Here is a 21,326-nt window from a genome sequence, read left to right on the forward strand (position 1 = left end):
GCCAGCAGTCCTGGATTGTGAGAGGGATGTCCCAGATTGGAGAGGGTGCAGGCTGGGCTGAGGGACACACACACACACACACACACACACACACACGCACACACACACCCTGCACGAATTTCGTGCACCGGGCCTCTAGTGATCAACATAATTTGATGAAGAATAGACCCAGAGACAAATGGTAGGGGGAGGTTTGAGAGCAACCAAGGACTTATGTGCATGCATATTAGCATAACCAATGGACACAGACACTGGGGCAGTGGGGGCTTACCCGGGGTGGGAATGGCTGGGGGTTTGGGGGAGGGTTAAGCGGGGAAAAAGGAGACATATGTAAAACTTTAGACAATAAAAAAAAAGAAGACGACGACTTAAGGAGTGTTAAAGTCCTGATCCATAAAAATTTGAAACTAAAAGTGTACTACTGCTCATTTTGTCTGTGGGACCACATTGGAATACAGTACTCTGCAAATAAAGAATTCCATTTATTCCCCTCCCCCCAAAAAAATTAAAAAATAAAAATAAAAACATCCAAGTAGCTCAAACCAGTGTGGGTCAGTGGATAAGCATCAACCCATGAATCAAGAGGTCACAATTCAATTCCCAGTCAGGGCACATGCCCAAGTTGTGAGCTTGATCCCCAGTAGGGGGCGTGCAGGAGGCATCCAATGGATGATTCTCTTTCATCGATGTTTCTCTTCTCTCTCTCTGAAATCAGTAAAAACCTATTTTATTTTTTTAAAATATATTTTATTGGTTTTTACAGAGAGGAAGGGAGAGGGATAGAGAGTTAGAAACATCAATCAGCTGCCTCCTGCACACCCCCGACTGGGGATGTGCCCGCAACCAAGGTACATGCCCTTGACCGGAATCGAACCTGGGACCCTTGAGTCCACAGGCCGACGCTCTATCCACTGAGCCAAACCGGTTAGGGCAAAACCTATTTTTTAAAACAATAACTAAAAACATCCAAGTAACCCATAAGGAGAAAAACAAAAAAAAATAAACAACAACAACAACAACAAAAAAACAGAAAAAAGAACTCTAGCCGAAAGGACACAAACCTCTTCTGTATAAGAAACTCCCCTAGAATATGATTCAGTAATTGATGTAACAAGGAAACAATCAATAAGAATGCAGAAAATTTTATATATATACATACATATATATAAAAATATAAATATATATAACCCTAATATGCAAATAGACCTAACAACCAGTCGCTATGACATATGCTGACCACCAGGAGGCACACACGGAACATGGCGGGCGTCGGCAGCAGGCAGAAGAGCGCAAAACATGGCGGGCGTTGGCCGTGGCGGGATGGCGGAGCAGGTGAGTGGGGGCACCAGACCAAGACGGGGCACCAGTCAATGTCACTGGGACGAGCATCTGGTGGTTACTGAAAATTCTTTGCTCCTGCGCGCCACGGTCCCACATGGCGCTCACTCTTGCTGCTGGCACTGGCTCCGCTTGTACCCACTGCTGGTGCCAGAGTCGCCGCTCATACCCACTGACAGTGCCTGGCATCGGCCCTGATTGCTCAGGGCCATCAGCGAGTGTGAGTGGAGCTGCCAGCCCCAATCGCCCCTCAGGGCTTCTCCACCTCCCCCTGCTCTTGAGGGGCAATCAGGGCAGCAGCAGCCGCTTGCACCAGCGGACGATGCCGGCCCAAATTGCTCTGAGCCGTCAGCAGGTGTGAGTGGGGCCAGTGCCGTCAGCACATGGGAGCAGCAGCAGCAGGAGTGGGGGTGCCGGCAGACAGAGGACTGGGGGCTGCAGCAGGAGGGGCTGGGTGGGGGGGTGGAGGATGGGCTGAGACCCACCCCTGTGCCCACTGCAGCCTCGCAGCCCACAGTTCCTTTCAAGGTGCACGAATTCATGCACTGGGCCTCTAGTCACCTTATATTCAACAAACTTTACATTGCACCATGCAATTGCAAAAAAACACATTCTTTTGGAGCACAAACATTTCTAAATGTAACCAACTACTAGGTGATGATGCAAATATCATATTCAAATGAATTTAAAAAAACACATTTTCTGATAATCCAATTATAACAGAAATCTGTAACAAAAAAAAACAAGAAAATCTCCATGTCCAAGTAATAAGTAATTTATTTATAAAATAACTCACTGGCTTAAGAAAAACTATAATAAAAATTAGAAACTATTTTGAACTAAGGAATAACAAACAAAATGACATACAAAAATCATTAAGTTTAGCTTTTAAAAAAAATTTGGCCTGCCCTAACAGGTTTGGCTTAGTGGATAGAGCGTCCGCCTGCAGACTCAAGGCTCCCAGGTTTGATTCCGGCCAAGGGCATGTACCTTGGTTGCGGGCACATACCTAATAGGGAGTGTGCAGGAGGCAGCTGATGGATGTTTCTCTCTCATCGATGTTTCTAACTCTCTATCCCTCTCCCTTCCTCTCTGTAAGAAATCAATAAAATATATATTTTTTTAAAAATTTGGCCTTAAATGCTATATTAGAAAAAAGTCTGCATATGTACAACTAAGTTAACAAATTAGAAAAAGAACCAAAAAAAGGTAGAAGGATGGAAATTATAAAGAGCATAAATAAAATAGAAAGCAAAACTTAGAGAATATAAAGCCAAAACTTGGTTTTTAGATAAGACTCAAAACTGATACATCCCTGGCAAGAACCAATCAAGAAAAAAAGAGGGAAAGACACAGCACTAATCAGCAGAGTCAGGAATAAAGGACATCACTAAAAACTCTGGAGACTTTATAACATATCAAAAGTGACATCTAAAACAAAAACCTGAATAGGCATATAACTATTGAAGCAACTGAATCAACAGTTTAAAACTGCAAACAAACAGGTCCAGAGAGCTTCTCCATTAAGATCTTTAAACATTCAATCAAGATAGCCTTCCTAGAGACTACACAAATTCTTCCAGAAAACAGTAGAGGGTTTATTCCCTAATAACTCATTTGATAAACAAAAAATATTTACAGCAAAACTGGGCAAGACCAGTATAAAAATTATAAGACAATCCACCAATGAATATAAGATGCAAAAATCCAAAACAAAATATTACCAGACCAAACAACCTATAAAAGGACATACATCATGACCAAGTTTGGTTTACATAAGGGATGCAAATAAGGTGAACAACCGTCCTGGTGGGGTTCCCTAGAATGCAGAACATTCTGTGATAAAACTATTCCTGAGCAAATCAGGACAGTTGGTCTCCTTGTGCAAAGTTTATTTACTTTTTAATGTTAAATCAAACTAATGATTAGACTGTACAATGAACACCCACTATGATTAAAGAAAAAAAAAAAGATCCTCTTAGGAAACTGTGAATAAAAATTTACTTCCTTGAATGATAAAATGTACCTAGGAAAAACCTATAGAAAACATCATACCTAATGGTGACACGCCGAAAGCTTTCACTTTGAGATCAGCACCAAGACTAGGATGCCCCGCTATCACCACTTCTATTCATCACTGTACCGGATGTCCTAGCCAGCAGAGTAAGACAAGAAAAATAAATAAAAGATATAAGAATCATAAAGAAAGAAACTAAACTGTTATTTTCAGATGATGATGTGTACACAGAAAACAGAAAAGAATCTACAAATTATTAGAATTAATGACAGTTTAACAAGGTTGCTGGATGCAAAAACATGTCTGTGTAAAAATCTACTATATTTCTATATACCAGCAACAGTAAGAAAACTGAAATTAAAGACATGGACTTCATTTACAATAGCATAAAAAATGACTGAAGAACTAAGAACAAATCTAAAATTAAAATGTATAAGAATATTACCCTGAAACATATCAAAATTTTGTAGGATATTCTTAAGGACCCAACTCTATGGAGAGAAATACCATGTTTATGGGTTAGAAGACTCAATATTGTAACGATATAGTCTCCTAGACTGATCTACAGAGTAATTCTAATAAAATCACAGGTATATCACAGAAATATACCAGCCGGTTCTAAAATTTATATAGAAATATAAAGGCCCCATGAATACCTGAGACATTCCTGAAGAAGAACAGAAGTTTACTTTAAAGTTTTAGTATTTAATACAACGTTGTTTTGCAAAAAAAAAAAAGACAAATAGACGTATATGAAAGAGACTAGAAACAGACCCACACATATATGGACACATTATGTATGACAAAGATGGTACATCAGAGCAATGGGGAAATGATTAACTCCTTAGTTAAGGATGCTTAGACAACTGGTTATCCATATGAAAAGTTCCCTATCCCTCACATTATACACAATCAATTTCCAAGTAAATTATACATCTGAACGTGAAAAATAAAGAATTAAAGTTTCAAATAGACAATACAGCAAAAATGTCTTCATGACCTCCAATGGAAAATTATTCTTTACCTGACACAAAAGGTACTAATTGTAACAGGAAAGACAAATAAATTTGACTCTAGTAAAGACAGAAACTTCTGCTCATCAAATGACATCAATTAAGACAATTAGAGGGGAAATATTTGCTATAGGTAGATAGAGAGATAGGCAGGCAGATAAGAAAGACAAAGAATTTTTATCTTATATACAAACAACAAAACATTAAGAAAATCAACTAACTAAACAGAAAATATGCAAAAAGCCTTAAGCAAGTATTTCACACATACACAAAAAATTTAAATGACCAATAAACATAGCACAGGTGCTCAACCAAATTAGTCATCAGGATAATGCAAATTAAAACCATAAAGAGATAGAGCAATATATACCCCAAAGATCAACTAAGCTGAAAACTCTATTGATACCAAGTATTGCCGTAAGTTCAATGTGATAGGAATACTCATACAATGCCCCTAGGAAGTGTAACTAAGTAACACAAGTGCTTAGTAAAACAGTTTGTACATATCTTGACTCATCAATTCCACTTCTACATGCATCCCATGCAGATATATATGCTAATATACATCTGGTTACATATGTAAAATAGTAGCCTTTTGTGAATAGTCACAAACCAAAAACTCAATAGTCCATCAGCAACAAAAATGGGGTATATTCATTTAATAGAATACAACAAAAACAAATCAAATTAATCAGGATGGTGGTACATGGATGGTCACTCTACTATGATTCTTAAATGGTAAATTTGCTTAATAAACTTTCCTGTGTTTTACTTTATATAAAAACACTGAAAAATTCAATTCATTAACATTCCAAACAAACCAAAAAGAAACCAGGACTCATCAAAACTGTTCTGTTATAGTAAATTAAACAGGTATCACAAATGTCCAAAAGTACATTTAAAAATGAAATCAAACAAAATATAAAGCAACTGTTCAAATGCTAGTACAAATTTGCACAGATGAGACTGGCTTTTATATGGAAACAAAAGCCTGATTGTTTAATCTGAATATGAAGAATAACATGTTCAGTTATAAATTGATTAAATGCTGTGGTAGACAGGCTCTAAGATAGCTTCCAAATATCCCCACCTCTTAGTATTCATACCCTTCTAAATTCCCTCTCTTCGTGTGGGCTGGAACTAATTATTTGCTTTTAATGAACAGAAAACAGTACCCATGTTGGGATGTCACTTCCAAGATTCATTTACAAAAAGTATGTGCTGTTTTCAAAACCTCTCTTGTTTTCTCACGTGCTTCCTAAGGGAAGCCAGCTGTCATGTAGGAAGCTATCCTATGGAGAAGTCCTTGTGGCAAGAAATTGGCATTTCTTTCCAAGAGTCAGTGAGTGAGCTTGGAATGGTTCCTATCCCAGTGGGACCTTGAGATAACTGCCATCCTGGCCAACAGTTTGACTGTAGCTTAGTAAGAAACCCTGAGCCAAGACACTCAGTTACACTGCACCCAGGATATTAAATGTTTGATGTTTGAAGCCATTAAATTTGAGGGTAGCTTGTTACACAGCAATAGATAACTAATTCAGAGGTCTACTAAGTGCACAATCCCGTCTCTTAATATTTGAAAGAGTCAGTAGGGTAAAATAAGTAAAAAATGAAAATTAAATATAGGATCCTAATACCCTAAGATACTAGGAAGATGTGACATTGAAATTAATATGTTAAATCTGAAAGACAGATTTTATTTCTTTTTGGTATATATCGATGTCTAAACCAAGACTCATCATAACCCCAATTAAAAGTTAAGTATAGTCCTGGCCAGGTGGCTCAGTTGGTTGGCGCATTGTCCTATACACCGAAAGGTTTTGGGCTCCATTCTGGTCCAGAAGAGTAGGGGAGGCAACCAATCAATGTTTCTGTTTTTCTCTCTCTCCCGACCTCTCCCTCTCTCTTCCTCTTTCTAAACATATTCTAAACATACCCTTGGGGGGAGGGAGGGAGGGAGGAAAAGGGGAAGGGAAAAAGGAAGGAAGGAAGGAATAAATAAGAAATCAAAGTAAATTTTCAAAATCTGAATGCTGCCCTGACCGGTTTGGCTCAGTGGATAGAGCATCAGCCTGTGGACTGAAGGGTCCCAGGTTCGATTCTAGTCAAGGGCATGTACCTTGGTTGCGGGCACATCCCCAGTGGGGGGTGTGCAGGAGGCAGCTGATCGATGTTTCTCTCATAGATGTTTCTAACTCTCTATCCCTCTCCCTTCCTCTCTGTAAAAAAATCAATAAAATATATTTTTTAAAAATCTGAATGCTAATCTTAGGAAAATAAATTCAAAAGCAGTACTTTGCCTCCTGATCATTCTGTATTTTACTTGAGTTAAGTCCAAGTACAAATTATACTACTAGAGATAAGACTTTTTACAATTACATTCATTTTGAGGATTAAATATGAAAATATACTTTATAATACATGCAAAAAATCTAACCACTCACTTTATTCCATCTACACTAAATCTTGAAGTATTATTCGACTATATTTTCTAGACTAGAGTTTATTATGATTACAAATCACTACTGTACCCGACTCCAATCATGAAGAAATTTATGAAATGTAATAAAACAGGTAAATTTTTTAAAGTATGTTAACCTAGCTCCAAATTTTCAAATGTTTAAAATTTGTTAACCTAGCTCAGTGATGGCGAACCTTTTGAGCTCGGCGTGTCAGCATTTTGAAAAACCCTAACTTAACTCTGGTGCCGTGTCACATATAGAAATTTTTTGATATTTGCAACCATAGTAAAACAAAGAATTATATTTTTGATATTTATTTTATATATTTCAGTGCCATTTAACAAAGAAAAATCAACCAAAAAAATGAGTTCGTGTGTCACCTCTGACACGCGTGCCATAGGTTCGCCATCACTGACCTAGCTCCTCAAAGTCCCATGTGTAATTAAACTTGAAATACTCAAAAATCACTGAACGATGGATACACTAAACACAAGAAAACCAAAATGTATTATTGACAATATAATCAGTGCACAGAAGAGGCAACCAATATTCAGAAGTACCTGGAACTACAGTAGTATGTATCTTGGTTAAACTGCTTACCATGATAAAATATGGACCAAAGAAAACCAAAATGAATCATTCACAAGATCACATTACTTCAAATTAAGTTAAGCTGAAAAATTCTACAGCACTGTTACCCCAGACATTTAATAACAAAAATAGAGAAACACCAAATTAGAGATCACAAGAAAGAGTTATTGTTAAGAACCAATTCTCCATTGATCTCTCACACTTCTGCTCATCTTGTGATAGATATTGTTCTAAATTATCTTTTCAATTATGTATAAAGAATGTCCCGGCAAGACAGAAACAGTGCTTCTTCCAGGAAACAGGGCAGATTTATTTTCTGATCAATATAATAAGAAGTGTGTCCCTGCATCAAGGTTGGACAGGTTTGCTAGTAGACCCCTTTAAAAGACTGGGGTTTCCTAAGTTCAGGGTTCCTTCGTTGTAATATAAATCCATGTATGTGTAGTGTCAACCTGTATCCATCTCTACATTGCCCCTGTAGAACTTGAGGGTCACGAGGAACTGATGCAAATACAAGGCTGATGCTGCCAGATTGATATAATTAAGTCCTTTATCTCCAACCCAGGAGTCACATGTCTGCTGCCAGCACCTATAAACTGTGACAGGCTAACTTTTAACTTGCTGGTAAGATTAAAAACCTCAGAACCCTTACAGCTTTTTTAAACAGTATTATGCTATGTTCTCATTACCTGAAACAATTTCAAATCTAACAATTTATTGTAAGTATTATTAGACCCCTAGAGAAGCACTAAAAAACCTCAGGGGCTAATGAAAACCTTAAATAACTCAGGATACAGACAATGACCAGCCATTTCGTTTAACCCCCAGATACTTAACTGATTTCATTTAGTCATTCATTATCAGGCAATTTCCTATGTACTGAATCTTAGTCTCAATAAGTTCAAAGTTTAAGGCAAGAAGAAACATGTACAACTACTGCAAAACAATTGCACATTCTGTTTTAAAAGTAGGGTATTGTATGGAATATGGAAAATTATCACTCTTCCAAAGAATTTTCTATAGAAAAAATGTTGAGTGTACATATTCAATTAATAATTTTATTTCCATATATTATAAAATTTTCAACTTTGTTATTCAAAGTGTGGTCCAAGGACCAAGAGCATTATCAACTGAAGCTTGCTAGAAATGTAGATTACCAAAATCTGACACACACACCCTTAATCAGAACTTGAATTCTAACAAGATCCTCATGCATATTAAAGTTTAAGAAGTACCCACAAAAAAAGGGAATAAATAAATCTTAAGTTAATAATGAAGATAGTGTTTCTGACAACAGACATTAAGATAAAAATTGTTAACAAAAGTTAAGGATAAGAAAAATATAGTCATAAGCCATGTAAAAAATACTAGCTATAAGCACTAGCATAATACAAAGCTTTTATCTAAAAAGTTAAAAATACAGATCATGAATAATCAAAAAAGGGGAGTTATCAAATTAAGATAATATAAGGTTCTGGCAATGCACAAAGTATTTCATCAAAACAGAGACATTTCTCATCTTTTAATTTTCAAAAATAATAAAAGATAGCCGAGAACCTAGCACATAATAGGTGATCATATTTCTTAATGAGTAAAAAGTATCCTAATTAGACAACTCAAAATAAAAATACATAAGGTTTGAGATAGGAATTTAAATATAAAACAACTTTCAAAGTTATTTTAGCATGCTACCAAGGGCATAGGATTTTGCCTTTGATTTTTCTATACTTAGTACAAGTGCAATATGACTAAGGAATTTTATAAGTGTTAAATTAGAACATTCCAGTTATAAAATTGTTAATAAAAATTATCTTCTAGCTATCCTGCATGACTTACATCTTTTAAGTTCTAAATAGGTAGCTATGTTTTTACTTGTTTTCACCCCATCATGCATTTTTATCATTACAAAAATTGTAACCCTTTCTACCTAAGGTTCTATTACCTAAATTTTCTTTCAGGGTGAAGGGTGGGCTGTCATTCAAGAATTCTGTTTTATATTCTTTACAGCTTTGAGGTAACTCACTGCATGCAATCCTATGCACATCTCCAAAAAAGGGATTTTTAAAGAATCAAGTTGTAAAGGTAAAAGAAGTTAAAATAACAAAGCTTAAGAAAACTCAAATGGTTTTTAAATATTAAAAAAAATTTTTTAACCTGATATGCCTTTACAAAAATGGGGGAGAAATGGGAATAGTCAACAACAGTAAATAAAACATTATGTAAAATACACAAAATAATATACCTCTCTCTTATTTCTTCTTGCAACCTTGAGGAATTCCATAAGGATCTGTAGTTGGGCTGCATGTGATTCCTATAACAGAAAATTATAATTGTTCTTATAAAAATATAACTATGAGTTCAACGTTTTCTTTAATACCACAATATAATCAGTAGGAAACAACTTAATGCATCCATTTAAGTCAGTCTATTACTTCTATTCAGTTTTCCCATTTGCTAATTGGAATTTTAAAAAGCAAACCATTTTCCCCAAAACTAAAACTAATTTTAAGAAAAAGGTGCCTTAAATTACATTCCTCATCTACCTTGCTAAAAAACTACTCATGGTAAGTGGCACTTCTGCTATCTGTCTTGCCTTTCTATTTCCAATCATACCAATACAACATCAAGAAAAAAATCATGGTAGAACTAACAGAGTAGAGATTCTATACACTAACATCATTTTCCTCATAAAAATTTTATTTGCAGGGGAGTAAGAAGCATGATAAATGAAAAGAAATCCATATATCAGAAGTCAAATTTACTATTTCTGATTATTACCTACTCACAGATGTGACAATTAATACAGTTTTATAGAAGATTTCAGTCAAAATCAAACACTTAAAAACAAAATTTTAATATCATCAACTGAAGGAAGGGGTAAATAACCCAACTTGGTAACAAACAAAAATTTAACAGATAAATGATTATTATAAGCTTAACATTTCTTGGGTATCAAAAAATACAATCACAAAAAATATATATTTTAATGTTAAAATTCACATAAAGAATTAAGGAATTGCAAGTGAATCAATAAATATATGTACAAAGAAAATCAAAAGGTAAAAATGGAATTTCAATGAGATAGTTTATGAACAAATATAATTATGATTTTTCATATATATTTGAAAAATAGAATAAAAATGCCCAGTGGAACACTTCCAAAACAAACAAAAATAAATAAATAAGAGAGATTAACCAGTTAACTGCCATGTGTCCAAAACGTAAACCATCCCTCTTGCCTCTATAGATGCTTATGGCATACAAAGGGTTAATAAAACTTGCATTTACCTAGCTATGCAACAGAATCATAGGAGCCAGTTGTTAAAATAAACACTGGGACAGGTTTTACCTCATTCTATTACTTTAGAAAAGATTCTAGGAATACATATATTTAACAATTCCCCAGATAATAAGAATAAGCCCATCAAAATTTGAAGAATCACTAAGATATTACATGTACTACAAAAGAGCATGGCCACTTCACCTCCATTCCCAGAGTATATCCCCTTTGGGGATATTCTTTAAAAGGCATTTTAAAGAATAAGAGGCAAAATAGATCAATGAAATGTTTAAGCCAAGACGAAAAAGGACAAAGGAGGCAAATCTGAACTGACAATCACATTAGGATATTCCAATTAACAAACACAACTGAATTAATGTATCACAACTAAGTAAGTGTGCTCTCGCTCCTGGGAGCAAGGCCACACCTTTCCCTTTCTCTTCTTTACCCCCCACAGGCATGTATCTCCTAAACTCTAACGGACCAGAGAAGACTTGTGACCAGGGGAGCAATGGGCAGAGGCAGCTCCTCCTGGGCTAACCCTAAATCTGTCCCCAAAGTCCCCTTTTCTCTGACCCTCCAGTGAACTGACAGCAGCCCCACCTTGGTTCATTTCTTTCCCATAATGTTTCTAGAGAGCAAAAGCAGCCCTTCCTAGTCTCTCCTGTTGGTTTTCTATCCTAAGTCCTTTCTTCTTTCACTGTCCCCAACTTTAATAAACATACTCTCAAAATAAAAATAAATACATACATTTGTAAAGCATAGTGTGATGAGATTTTAAAGTGAAGTTTTTTCTTGCATAACAAACTGGCATTTATTGAACCTGAGACACATTCCTGAGAAGTTAAACTATCCTAAAGAACAAACAGGTGCTCTGTGTCCCAACAATATGACATTGTATCCCAGGATACATTGGGACTCTTTCTTGGGACTCTTTACACTGATTATTTACAACTGTCTACAGATTATTAACGGCTAGAGTCAAGATCACATCTTTATACAAAAAGAAACATGCACAACCAAGACTGCTAATAAAGAATACAGTTCATTTGCAAAAAACGTGTACAAACTATCTTCAAAATAGTAAGTTTGAAACTTCATTTCTGTCTATCAACTAGGACATGTAAACATGTTAAGAATGCTACTGATTTGTAAAAAAGGGGGAGAGCACCCCAAACTTTATGGTAAAAACAACAACAACACTTTTCCTTTGATCTTGGAATATCATTTGACTTTGTAAATTAGGAGTACTATTTATTACTTGGATTTTAAGAAAAGGGAAGAGAAAAGAAAAGCAAGAGGGGGAGGAGGTGGGGTAGACAGAAGAGAAGACAAAACAAGACTTGAATTTCAGGTATTAGAGAAAGGATTCTAACCTAAAAATCTTGTAAAACTTTTGAGTGCTTCCCCTACTTGGCCTAAGTCCCTATCTATAAAATAAGCAGGTAACATTTCACAAATCAAGAGTCACTTTGCCATGTCTTATGTAATTGTTACTATGATTTAGGTGGTTAATTTTCTCTATATCAATACATTCTTTTACTTAAATCTACTATCAATAAAATGCTAAAGGATATGCACTTTTGGTAGTATGATTAACTATAACCACCTTCAGAACAAGGAATATTTCAAGTGATAATCAAATACAATTCATAATGATAAATGGAACAATTCATCCAGAAAATATAACAATCCTAGACATGTATACATTTTTGGGGGGACACCTACACCTAATGAGGAGCTTCAAAATACACGTAGCAAAAATCACAGAAAACAGTGAAAAATGGACAATCTAAATTATATTTTTAACATATCCTTATCAGTAACTGACAGAGCTAGGAGGAAAAAACGATTGAATAATATTAACAAACCACGTAATCAATTTTATAAAAGCATTACAACAAAGAGCAATGCTGTTTTCAAATGCAAGTTATCATTTAACAAAATAGACCATATACCATATAATGAAAACCACAACAAATTTCAACAGATCAGCCCTAGCTGGTTTGGCTCAGTGGATGGAGCATCGGCCTGCGGGCTGAGGGGGCCTAGATTTGATTCCGGTCAAGGGCACATGCCTGGGTTGCGGGCTCGATCCCCAGTGTGGAGCATGCGGAAGGCAGCTGAGCAATAATTTTCTATCATCATTGATGGTTCCTATCTTTCTCTCCCTCTCCCTTCCTCTCTGAAATCAATAAAATATATTTTAAAAAAATTTTTTTCTACAGACCAAAAGCATACAAATTGAACTTCTACATCTGGCTAAAATGTAGTGAGAAATACAGAAAAAAAAAAAAAGAAAGAAAGAAAAAAAAATATATATATATATATAAAAATTAAGGCCCCCTTAAAAATAAAAACAGGACAAATCTGCAACAACCCTGTCCCCCCAAAAAGACACAGAACGGGAAACTCATTTTGGTCACCTTAACTTCACCTACTCCTTTCTCCCACTAAAATATTCCCATTCTGTGATCCAGATCAAACTATGTTAATCAGAATCTATCCACAGAAAATTTTAAACTGAAGTTGGAAGTACAAGTGAACCTATCATCTACCATGTGATAAAAATCTTAGAAAAGACAATCATACCTGTTTTTCTCTCTCTCTCATGCATGAGCGAGCACACACACACACAAAGAGGAAGCCCAAAGACAGATTCATGGTTCCAATCTTTCTAATGTTTGGTTGATAAGCTCTTCCCTCTTATGTATATGAGCTACTCACTCCCTTATCCTATCAATAAATATCTGCTTCTTAAGCTAGTTCGGGGTGGGTATTTGCTTAAGGGGTGCATTGCTTATCATGAATCATATTCAATTCCTAATACATGCAAATTCACATTTTACATTTTTACATGAAATAAATGCAATTTTCTATTTATTTACATTTCATTACATCAAACTGGATATATTCAGTTCCAGTTCCCATCTTTCTAAATGCACTTAGTTAAGCAATATACTACTGCTCTACCAATGGAGACCTTTTGGGAGGACTTCATGTAGATAAAAATAATCTCTATTTTCTCCTTCAAATCTTGTATGTAAAGAGGGGACAATATGGCAAAGAAGATATTCATTAGAAGAAAGACAACCAATATAATTGTTCCTTATTAAAATAAAATTGTACTTTCTCATAATCTTTCTTAACACTCAACTTTTGTTAATACAAACTGGCCACTCTAAGTTATATTACAAACATTTTGTTCTTTCTCTTATTTGAAAAAGGGGAATCTGTTATAAGTGACACCTTGAAGATGTTTCTTGCTGAATAAAATTGGATGGATTAAGTGACACTACCCTATTATTTATAAACATTTCTAGATCTTTTACAATGGAATAAACAGCACCATTTAAATCAATGTTTTTTTAAGTTCAGCTACCACTTACTGCTTCCAGTTGTTTCTTCTTCTGCACTAGTAATTCCAACATGAGGTTGACGTTGGCCAAATCAAGATTATCTTGGTCAGTTCCCAGTAAATCTTGAAAGATTTGCCACCTGTGGCCATTCTAAAAATAAGGAAAAGAAACACAATAACTTTCTAAGAAGATTGTTTTAGTGTCTAAAACAAATGTTTAACTGCTACTTCCTAATATGATTATTACACAGATAACAAAAACCCTATATAATAAAAGCCTAATATGCAAATCGACCGAACGGCAGAACAACTGGTCACTATGAGGCGCACTGACCACCAGGGGGCAGACGTTCAATGCAGGAGCTCCCCCAGCCCTCAGGCCCCAGGCCAGCCAAGGCAGGTGCCAGCAGGGGGCTCCCCATTGCCCCGCCTGTCACCCCGCAGATTGGCCCTGATCGCCAGCCAGGCCTAGGGACCCTACCCGTGCCCGAATTTTGTGCACTGGGCCTCTAGTACACTATATTGTTCCAACCTATTTTTCCCCAGCTAGTGGCTTCCCACTGCCTTCTCATGATCATTTAAATACTCTTTTCCCCTTAAATTTATTTAGATAACAGACATGAAAGGCATATTCAAGACAAATGTTGAGTCAGCATCTCTAAAGGTGTAATTCCTTTCAGAATAAGTGCCTGAGTTTTAATTCTTTTTCTAGCCATATTTTCAACTTGGTATTTAGTTGTAAGGACTTAATTTAAGCTCACTTGCCTCAATAATTTGGGGTTAATCCTCTTAAATTGAGACTCTTTCAACAGTTTTTCCCAAATTACCACACATAGTTTTACTCTGCCGTATAATCTTTCAACTGTCATGTATTATAAGCAAACTATCTAAATGTGATCCCACCAGACCTTCCAAAAGATGATCACTAGAGTAAATTTTAAACAATGCAGTTAAGAAAGTTCTTTATTAAACAAAACAATGGTAAACAAATTTCCTTTAAGAAAAATCAACAATATACTAAAATTTGAATATCTAATATTAAAGCAATAAAAACAATGAATTAAAATTTATTAAAAATAGTAATAAGAGTTGAAACATACGGTGCTACTCACTGAGTGGTCCAATTTGAACCTCTTTTCCTCAAACCTTTGCTTCTGTTTGAGAATGAGCTCATTCACTGAAAATAAAAACAAAACAAGAAACACACATAATTGTGTTAAATGTATCATCTAATTGTTCTGTTTAGATGAATTGTATTTTAAGTTTACAAAGCTTCAAATTAAAATGATGCTAAGCAGAAATTTCAAATTAAAAACAGTTTTGTCACAGGCTACTACTGGTAAAACTATTACTATTATTACTCAGAATTCTTCTCAGAATATGTACCTACTCTTACACGTTTCAATAATGTCACTGCTTGGCACTTGGAGAGAGACAATTCTTCACTGTGTGAGACTGTACCATGCTCTCCATGGTAACTGGTTGAGTCTATGAGGTAGGTACTAAAGATTTATATTTTTTCTTTTTGTTTGTTTGACTCTTCTATAAATATCCTGGCAGACAATGTCAGTTACCTATCCACAAACCATCCATCTTTTATTTAAATAACAGCAGATTTTTTCCAAGTGTCAGATTACCACATACTTTCAGAGGCTACTCTTCCTCAGGTCCATGATATTTAGTCATTTATACTCTTGCCAGTGACTGACATGGGGTTAAGTTTGTGACCTAGTTTTGACCAATGAGGGGAATGCTGTCTTTCAGAAAGAGAAGTAGAGGAGAAAAACTAGTTCGTTCCCTGCCACCATGAATGGATGATATCTGGAACTGCTTAGAGCCATCCTGCAGTCTTGAGGGGATCTAGCCTAAGACCAACACATATGCTGGGGATGGAGGAACAAAAAGATGGAAAGAACTTGATAATGTTACAGAACCACAGAATTAACTAGTTCTAGAAATTCTTTTTATGGGAATCAATACATTTTCCTTAATGGTTAAGCCACTTTCAATTGGATTATTCTGTCTTTAACAGCTAGCTGATTTAAAAAAATGATAAAGGGAAACTAGCACTAGGCTAGGTAGGTACTTTAATTTACAGACATTATCCCATTGGTTGTTCTTCCTATTTAGAGATGAGGGAATATTAGAGAGCATGACACACAGTACATAAGAGGGTTGGGATACAAACCCAATTATCTAAAATTTCCACTACACCACAATCCAACTACAAAGATTTTCTAACAAACAAGAGAGGTATCAAGCCCACACTAGATATCCAAACTTCAAAAGTGAGTGAGACTAAATCTAAGTAACACTCAATCAGCTCAGAGTAGGAAGACAAATATATATGATGCAGTAGTTGTAACATAATGTAAAAAATCAGTGTTATCATTGAAACAGATTTACAAAGAACACAGAAGAGGAGTAATCAAAATTTAAGAAATAGGCTTCCAGTAGAAGGTGACATTAGAATTGAGCCAAAACAGGAACACAGAGATTAACTAAGTGGGGAAAAATTCAGATAGAGGAAGGGGAGGCAAGGGACAAAGTCATAAGATAAAGTCATAAGATAAAGTGATTTAAAATCAATATGGCTGAAACACAGGGTCACAGTGATTTTGTTAATGATTAACAGGGGCTAAGAACTAAGATTGGAAATGTAGCTAGATTGGAGCCAGATTCTGAAGAAGCTGGTATGTATTTCACAAGTAAAGTTATCATTATAACCAAAGGAAGATAACGAAGAGAGCTTGAAATAATGTAGTACTGGGAAATAAAGAGGAGTATGTAAATAAGAGTTTAATGTTTCAGTTATAGAATTACCCATTTGAATAAAATGAGTTAAATAACTGTAATACTTTACATATATATTACATTGCATTTGACCAAGAAATCTCATATACCACTGAAACTGAAGGATAATCTATATTCATAATTATAATTTTATAGATTCTTATAACACCCATAGTACTAAGAACAAACAATGCATTTCTACTGCTAAATTTTCCTTTTTAGCAACTGTCTTTTTAGATGCAGGATAGTGTAGTAAAAGCACAGACTCTTGAGCCAGACTGCTTAGGACCAAATCCCTATTCTGCCACTTACTGGCTGAATAACTTTCATGCAGTTAAATTCTGCCTTACTTTCCTCACCTGAGGGATGAAGATGACAAATGATAATTAAATGAGTTAACATACATAAAGCACTTAGGACAGTAGTAAGGATGTTACATGCATTAGCTACTTTAAAAAACAACAACACAGGGGTTTTAAACTTTGCATTCATGTTGTCCTTTACTTTAAAAGGAGGGCCATTAGCCCTGACTGGTTTGGCTCAGTGGAAAGAGCGTTGGCCCGCGAACTGAGGGATCCCAGGTTCGATCCCAGTCAAGGGCATGTACCCTGGTTGTGGGCATATCCCCAGTAGGGGGTGTGCAGGAGGCAGCTGATCGATGTTTCTCTCTCGTCGATGTTTCTAATTCTATATCCCTCTCCTTCCCTCTCTGTAAAAAAGATCAATAAAATATATTTTAAAAATAAATAAATAAGAAGAGGGCCATTCATTAGGAAGATTTAAAAATTAATTTATAATTTTTATCTATAGACAGAGGAAACTAAGAGAGAGAAAGGGAGGGAAAGAGGAAGGGACAGAAGGAGGGAGAAAGAGAAAGAGAGACCGGGAAAGGATGGGGCAGCTAAAGAGAGATCTTACACAGGAAGGAACAGGGAGACTAGAGAGCAAGCCTTGCAGGAGTGGAGAAAAAATGCAGAATTGCAGAAGTGGAACAGTTGGATGAGACACTGCCACCCAACCCCCTCACCCCACATGAGCCTTCCAGGATCAAGAGAGAGAGAGCTCTGAGAGCTGAAATAATGTAAGTAAATAACTTAGAAGAGTTTTTCAGTATAGAAAAAAATAAGTGGTATACCACTTTAGAAAGAGATCTCAGTGGTATCCTGAGTGCATAAGAAATATAATCCCTATTTACTTACTGTGAGGAAACCTAAGAGTCTGACCATCACTATACAAAGGTAAAGGCTGAAGATGGGCAGAAAAACAGAAATAGATATATCAGGATAAAATGTTATTTCCATGGCTGGCATAAAAAATCTCATTGAAAGCTGCACTGTAATTAAGACTTCAAAAATACTTACATTCCAATTACCCAAAATCAAAAATTTCTATCCATAAAAAGAGTTTAAAAACTATATCATCACCAGGATAATTTCTAGCTTAGAAAATCAGTAACTGTGACTTCAATATTCACTAGTGAACACACACACACACACTAACATACAGAACACTGTATTTATAGTATGAAATTACTTTCCAACATTTTTACATTCCTTCCATACTGGTGTATAGCATTCTCTCTCTCCTCTCCCCCCCCTCCCCTCTCTCTCTCTCTCTCTCTCTCTCCATTTAGAAAGTCACATAACAGAATTTCTAACTTATGGACTTACTAAGGAATATTGTTTAAAAAATTTAGTAAATCTCCAAATTTTCAAAACATTTGATTCCCTTCCGTATTTAATCATTTCAAAAGAAGTAGTTTTCCAAAGTTATGCAACTGATAGAAAAGTGATTCTAGAGCCCACACGGCAGCATTAATCCAAGTTCAGGAACAAGGACTTCTGCTTTGAAGGATTTGTTTTCCCTTTTATTTAACCTAGCCCATGAAGTCCAGTCCTGCAGAATATCAAACCACTTATATTTCCTCATTTCCTAAGTTCTTTCTCCAAGTTTATCATAAAACTCTATCTATGTAGAAGAATTTGATATTCCAACAGAAAACCTTCGCAATATTTCTTCCAAGGTTCCTTTCTGCTGTGCAATCATCTAATGATTTTCCTTAATGAAAAAATACTAAATGGTAGAGAAAAAAAGGATTGTAGCCAATGCAATTTTAGAGCAGAGATAAAAATGAAAGCCATAGCTGAAAAGGTTCAAATTCATGGTTTATTATAAACCAACATTGAGCTGAGAAAGTCAAACTGCAACTGGAGCACTGGCAGGTCAGAATTTAATATGCAAGTAAACATCACACTATAACTCTGAGTATGTTACTCTTTAGAATGAAGCATTAAACTTTTGACTAACATACACAGTAGTACTCTACTTCATGCCTACCCATATCTAAAAATTAATCTTTGGAAAATTAATCTTCATTCCTAAAAACTCAATCTAAAGATTTCCAACAAACCTTAGGCTATTCAACAAGTAGAATTCTTATATATTCACAAATATCTTGATAATAATATCTTGTCTCTGACTAGATATTATTATCAACAATTTACTATTTACCCTAAGCGTTTCCTATTTTGTCTCTCTTCTCCAGCTACCATTCCTCTCTCAAAAATTCTACATCCATATCTTCCTTCCCTACTTCTTACTTTTCTATTGCCTCCCAGGTCACAGACTCTCTGCCCCCATGCAGGAATGTTCATGGCTTTTTTTTGTCCTCCCCCCTCTACCTTAATCCTTTTTTCCATTGTTTTTTACTTCTGCCCCTGAAGCAGAAACAGCAGGAATGCACAACACCATATAAAGAGACAAGTATTCTGGACATCTGGCATTCACCTTTAGCCTCACATTCTGTCCAGCCATCTATGCAAGAATCTAAGAGTCGTGTCAATCAAATTTTTTTAAAAAATTAAAAATAATATGATAAGGTATGGAATCTGTCACAACCCAGGTAAGACTGGGGAAAGCATCTGGTTAGTAGAAAAGAGAGACTTGCTTAGTCGAAGCTATGTTTTCTGAATAAATTAAATGCTAGCATACACTTTGGGGGGAAAAATATTTTAAAAATAAAAAATCATTCCAAAGACTCACCTAAGAAATTAGGATACAGATGGTCAATATTATCCACAACATAGTTACACTTGGGACATCTATTATTGTCCTCCAAACTCTGATGAATACACTTGTAGCTATTAGCAGAGAAAAACAATAAAATAGGTTTGATTAAGTCAGTGATAGATTAATAAACTGGTCACAAAATAATGTCTATTAGTTTTCTATTCCTCATTTTCAACTTAAGCAATCAAACAGTTTATCCAATTTATTCCAGCTTATATGTGTATATCATAAAGAAGATATATAGGGCATTTATTAGACAATAGTATACAAAGTTATTGAAAAATAAATTCAAATAACAAATCTACTGAATATAAAATTTAAAAAGATGATTAACTGAAAGTAGAACATACCACTCCCAAACAAAAAAATAAACAACAGGAATTAAACATACACAGATTACATACCCACATACCCATTAAGATGGCTACTATTTTTTAAAAAAAAGGCAAAAATCAACAAGTGTTGGCAAGGATGTGGAAAAACTGGAACCTTTATGCACTGTTGATGGGAATGTAAAATGGTACTGCAGCTATATATAGAAAGCAGTATGGCTATTCCTCAAAAAAAATTAATCATAGTATTACCTATAATCCAGCAATTCCACTTCTGGACATATAACCAAAAGTAGTGTCTCAAGGAGATATTTACATACCAATGTTCAAAGTAGCATTATTAACAACAGTTAAGAGATGAAAGTAATCCAAGAGTCCACTGACAGATAAATAGACAAAATGTAATATATACATGCAATGGGATATTATTCAGCCTTAAAAAGAAAGGAAGTTTTGACACATGCTACAATATTAATGAAACTTGAGAACATTATGCTAAGAAAAATAAGCTAGTCACAAAAAAGACAAGTACTACTTGACTCCACCTATATGAGGTCTAGAATAGTCAAATTTACAGAGATAGAAAGTTAAATGGCAATTGACAGAGGCTGGGGAAAGGGAAAAGGAGGAGTTGTTTAATAGGTATAGAGTTCCTGTACGTCTGCTTGTAGTTAAATTTTTATCTCAAGTGTAGAGTGAGTTAATTGTGTTTTACTTTATCCACTGGCCTATCCAAGGCTCCTCTCTCGCTTTGTTTTACTTTGTTATATTTCTTTTCTTCTGAATTGAACATTTTTTTCTTCCTTTAAACCAGTGGTTCTCAACCTTCCTAATGCCGCGACACTTTAATACAGTTCCTCATGTTGTGGTGACCCCCAACCATAAAATTATTTTCATTGCTACTTCATAACTGTAATTTTGCTACTGTTATGAATCGTAATGTAAATATCTGATATGCAGGATGTATTTTCATTGTTACAAATTGAACATAATTAAAGCATAGTGATTAATCACAAAAACAATATGTAATTATATATGTGTTTTCCGATGGTCTTAGGCGACCCCTGTGAAAG

The 21,326-nt window shown here is 35.3% G+C and overlaps 1 protein-coding gene across 3 annotated transcripts in view; it reads right to left on the bottom strand.

Annotated features, from left to right (window-relative positions):
- Window positions 1–21,326, bottom strand: part of RFWD2 (ring finger and WD repeat domain 2, E3 ubiquitin protein ligase) — a 98,234-nt gene that overhangs the window by 67,403 nt on the left and 9,505 nt on the right. For 2 of the 3 annotated variants that reach the window (XR_001362401.1, XM_014540913.1), the window contains exons 3-6: window positions 19,895–19,992; window positions 15,160–15,236; window positions 14,091–14,210; window positions 9,664–9,732 (exon numbers count right to left, since the gene is read on the bottom strand). Coding sequence is in view for 2 of the 3 variants with exons in the window: in XM_014540913.1 (XP_014396399.1) it covers window positions 9,664–9,732; window positions 14,091–14,210; window positions 15,160–15,236; window positions 19,895–19,992 (364 nt within the window). In the remaining variant the exon portion in view is untranslated. The remainder of the gene's footprint in view (window positions 1–9,663; window positions 9,733–14,090; window positions 14,211–15,159; window positions 15,237–19,894; window positions 19,993–21,326) is intronic. The other variant, XM_005867691.2, reaches the window with a different exon arrangement.

Source organism: Myotis brandtii, unplaced genomic scaffold (genome assembly GCF_000412655.1).
Source record: "Myotis brandtii unplaced genomic scaffold, ASM41265v1 scaffold250, whole genome shotgun sequence".
Lineage (NCBI taxonomy): Eukaryota > Metazoa > Chordata > Mammalia > Chiroptera > Vespertilionidae > Myotis > Myotis brandtii.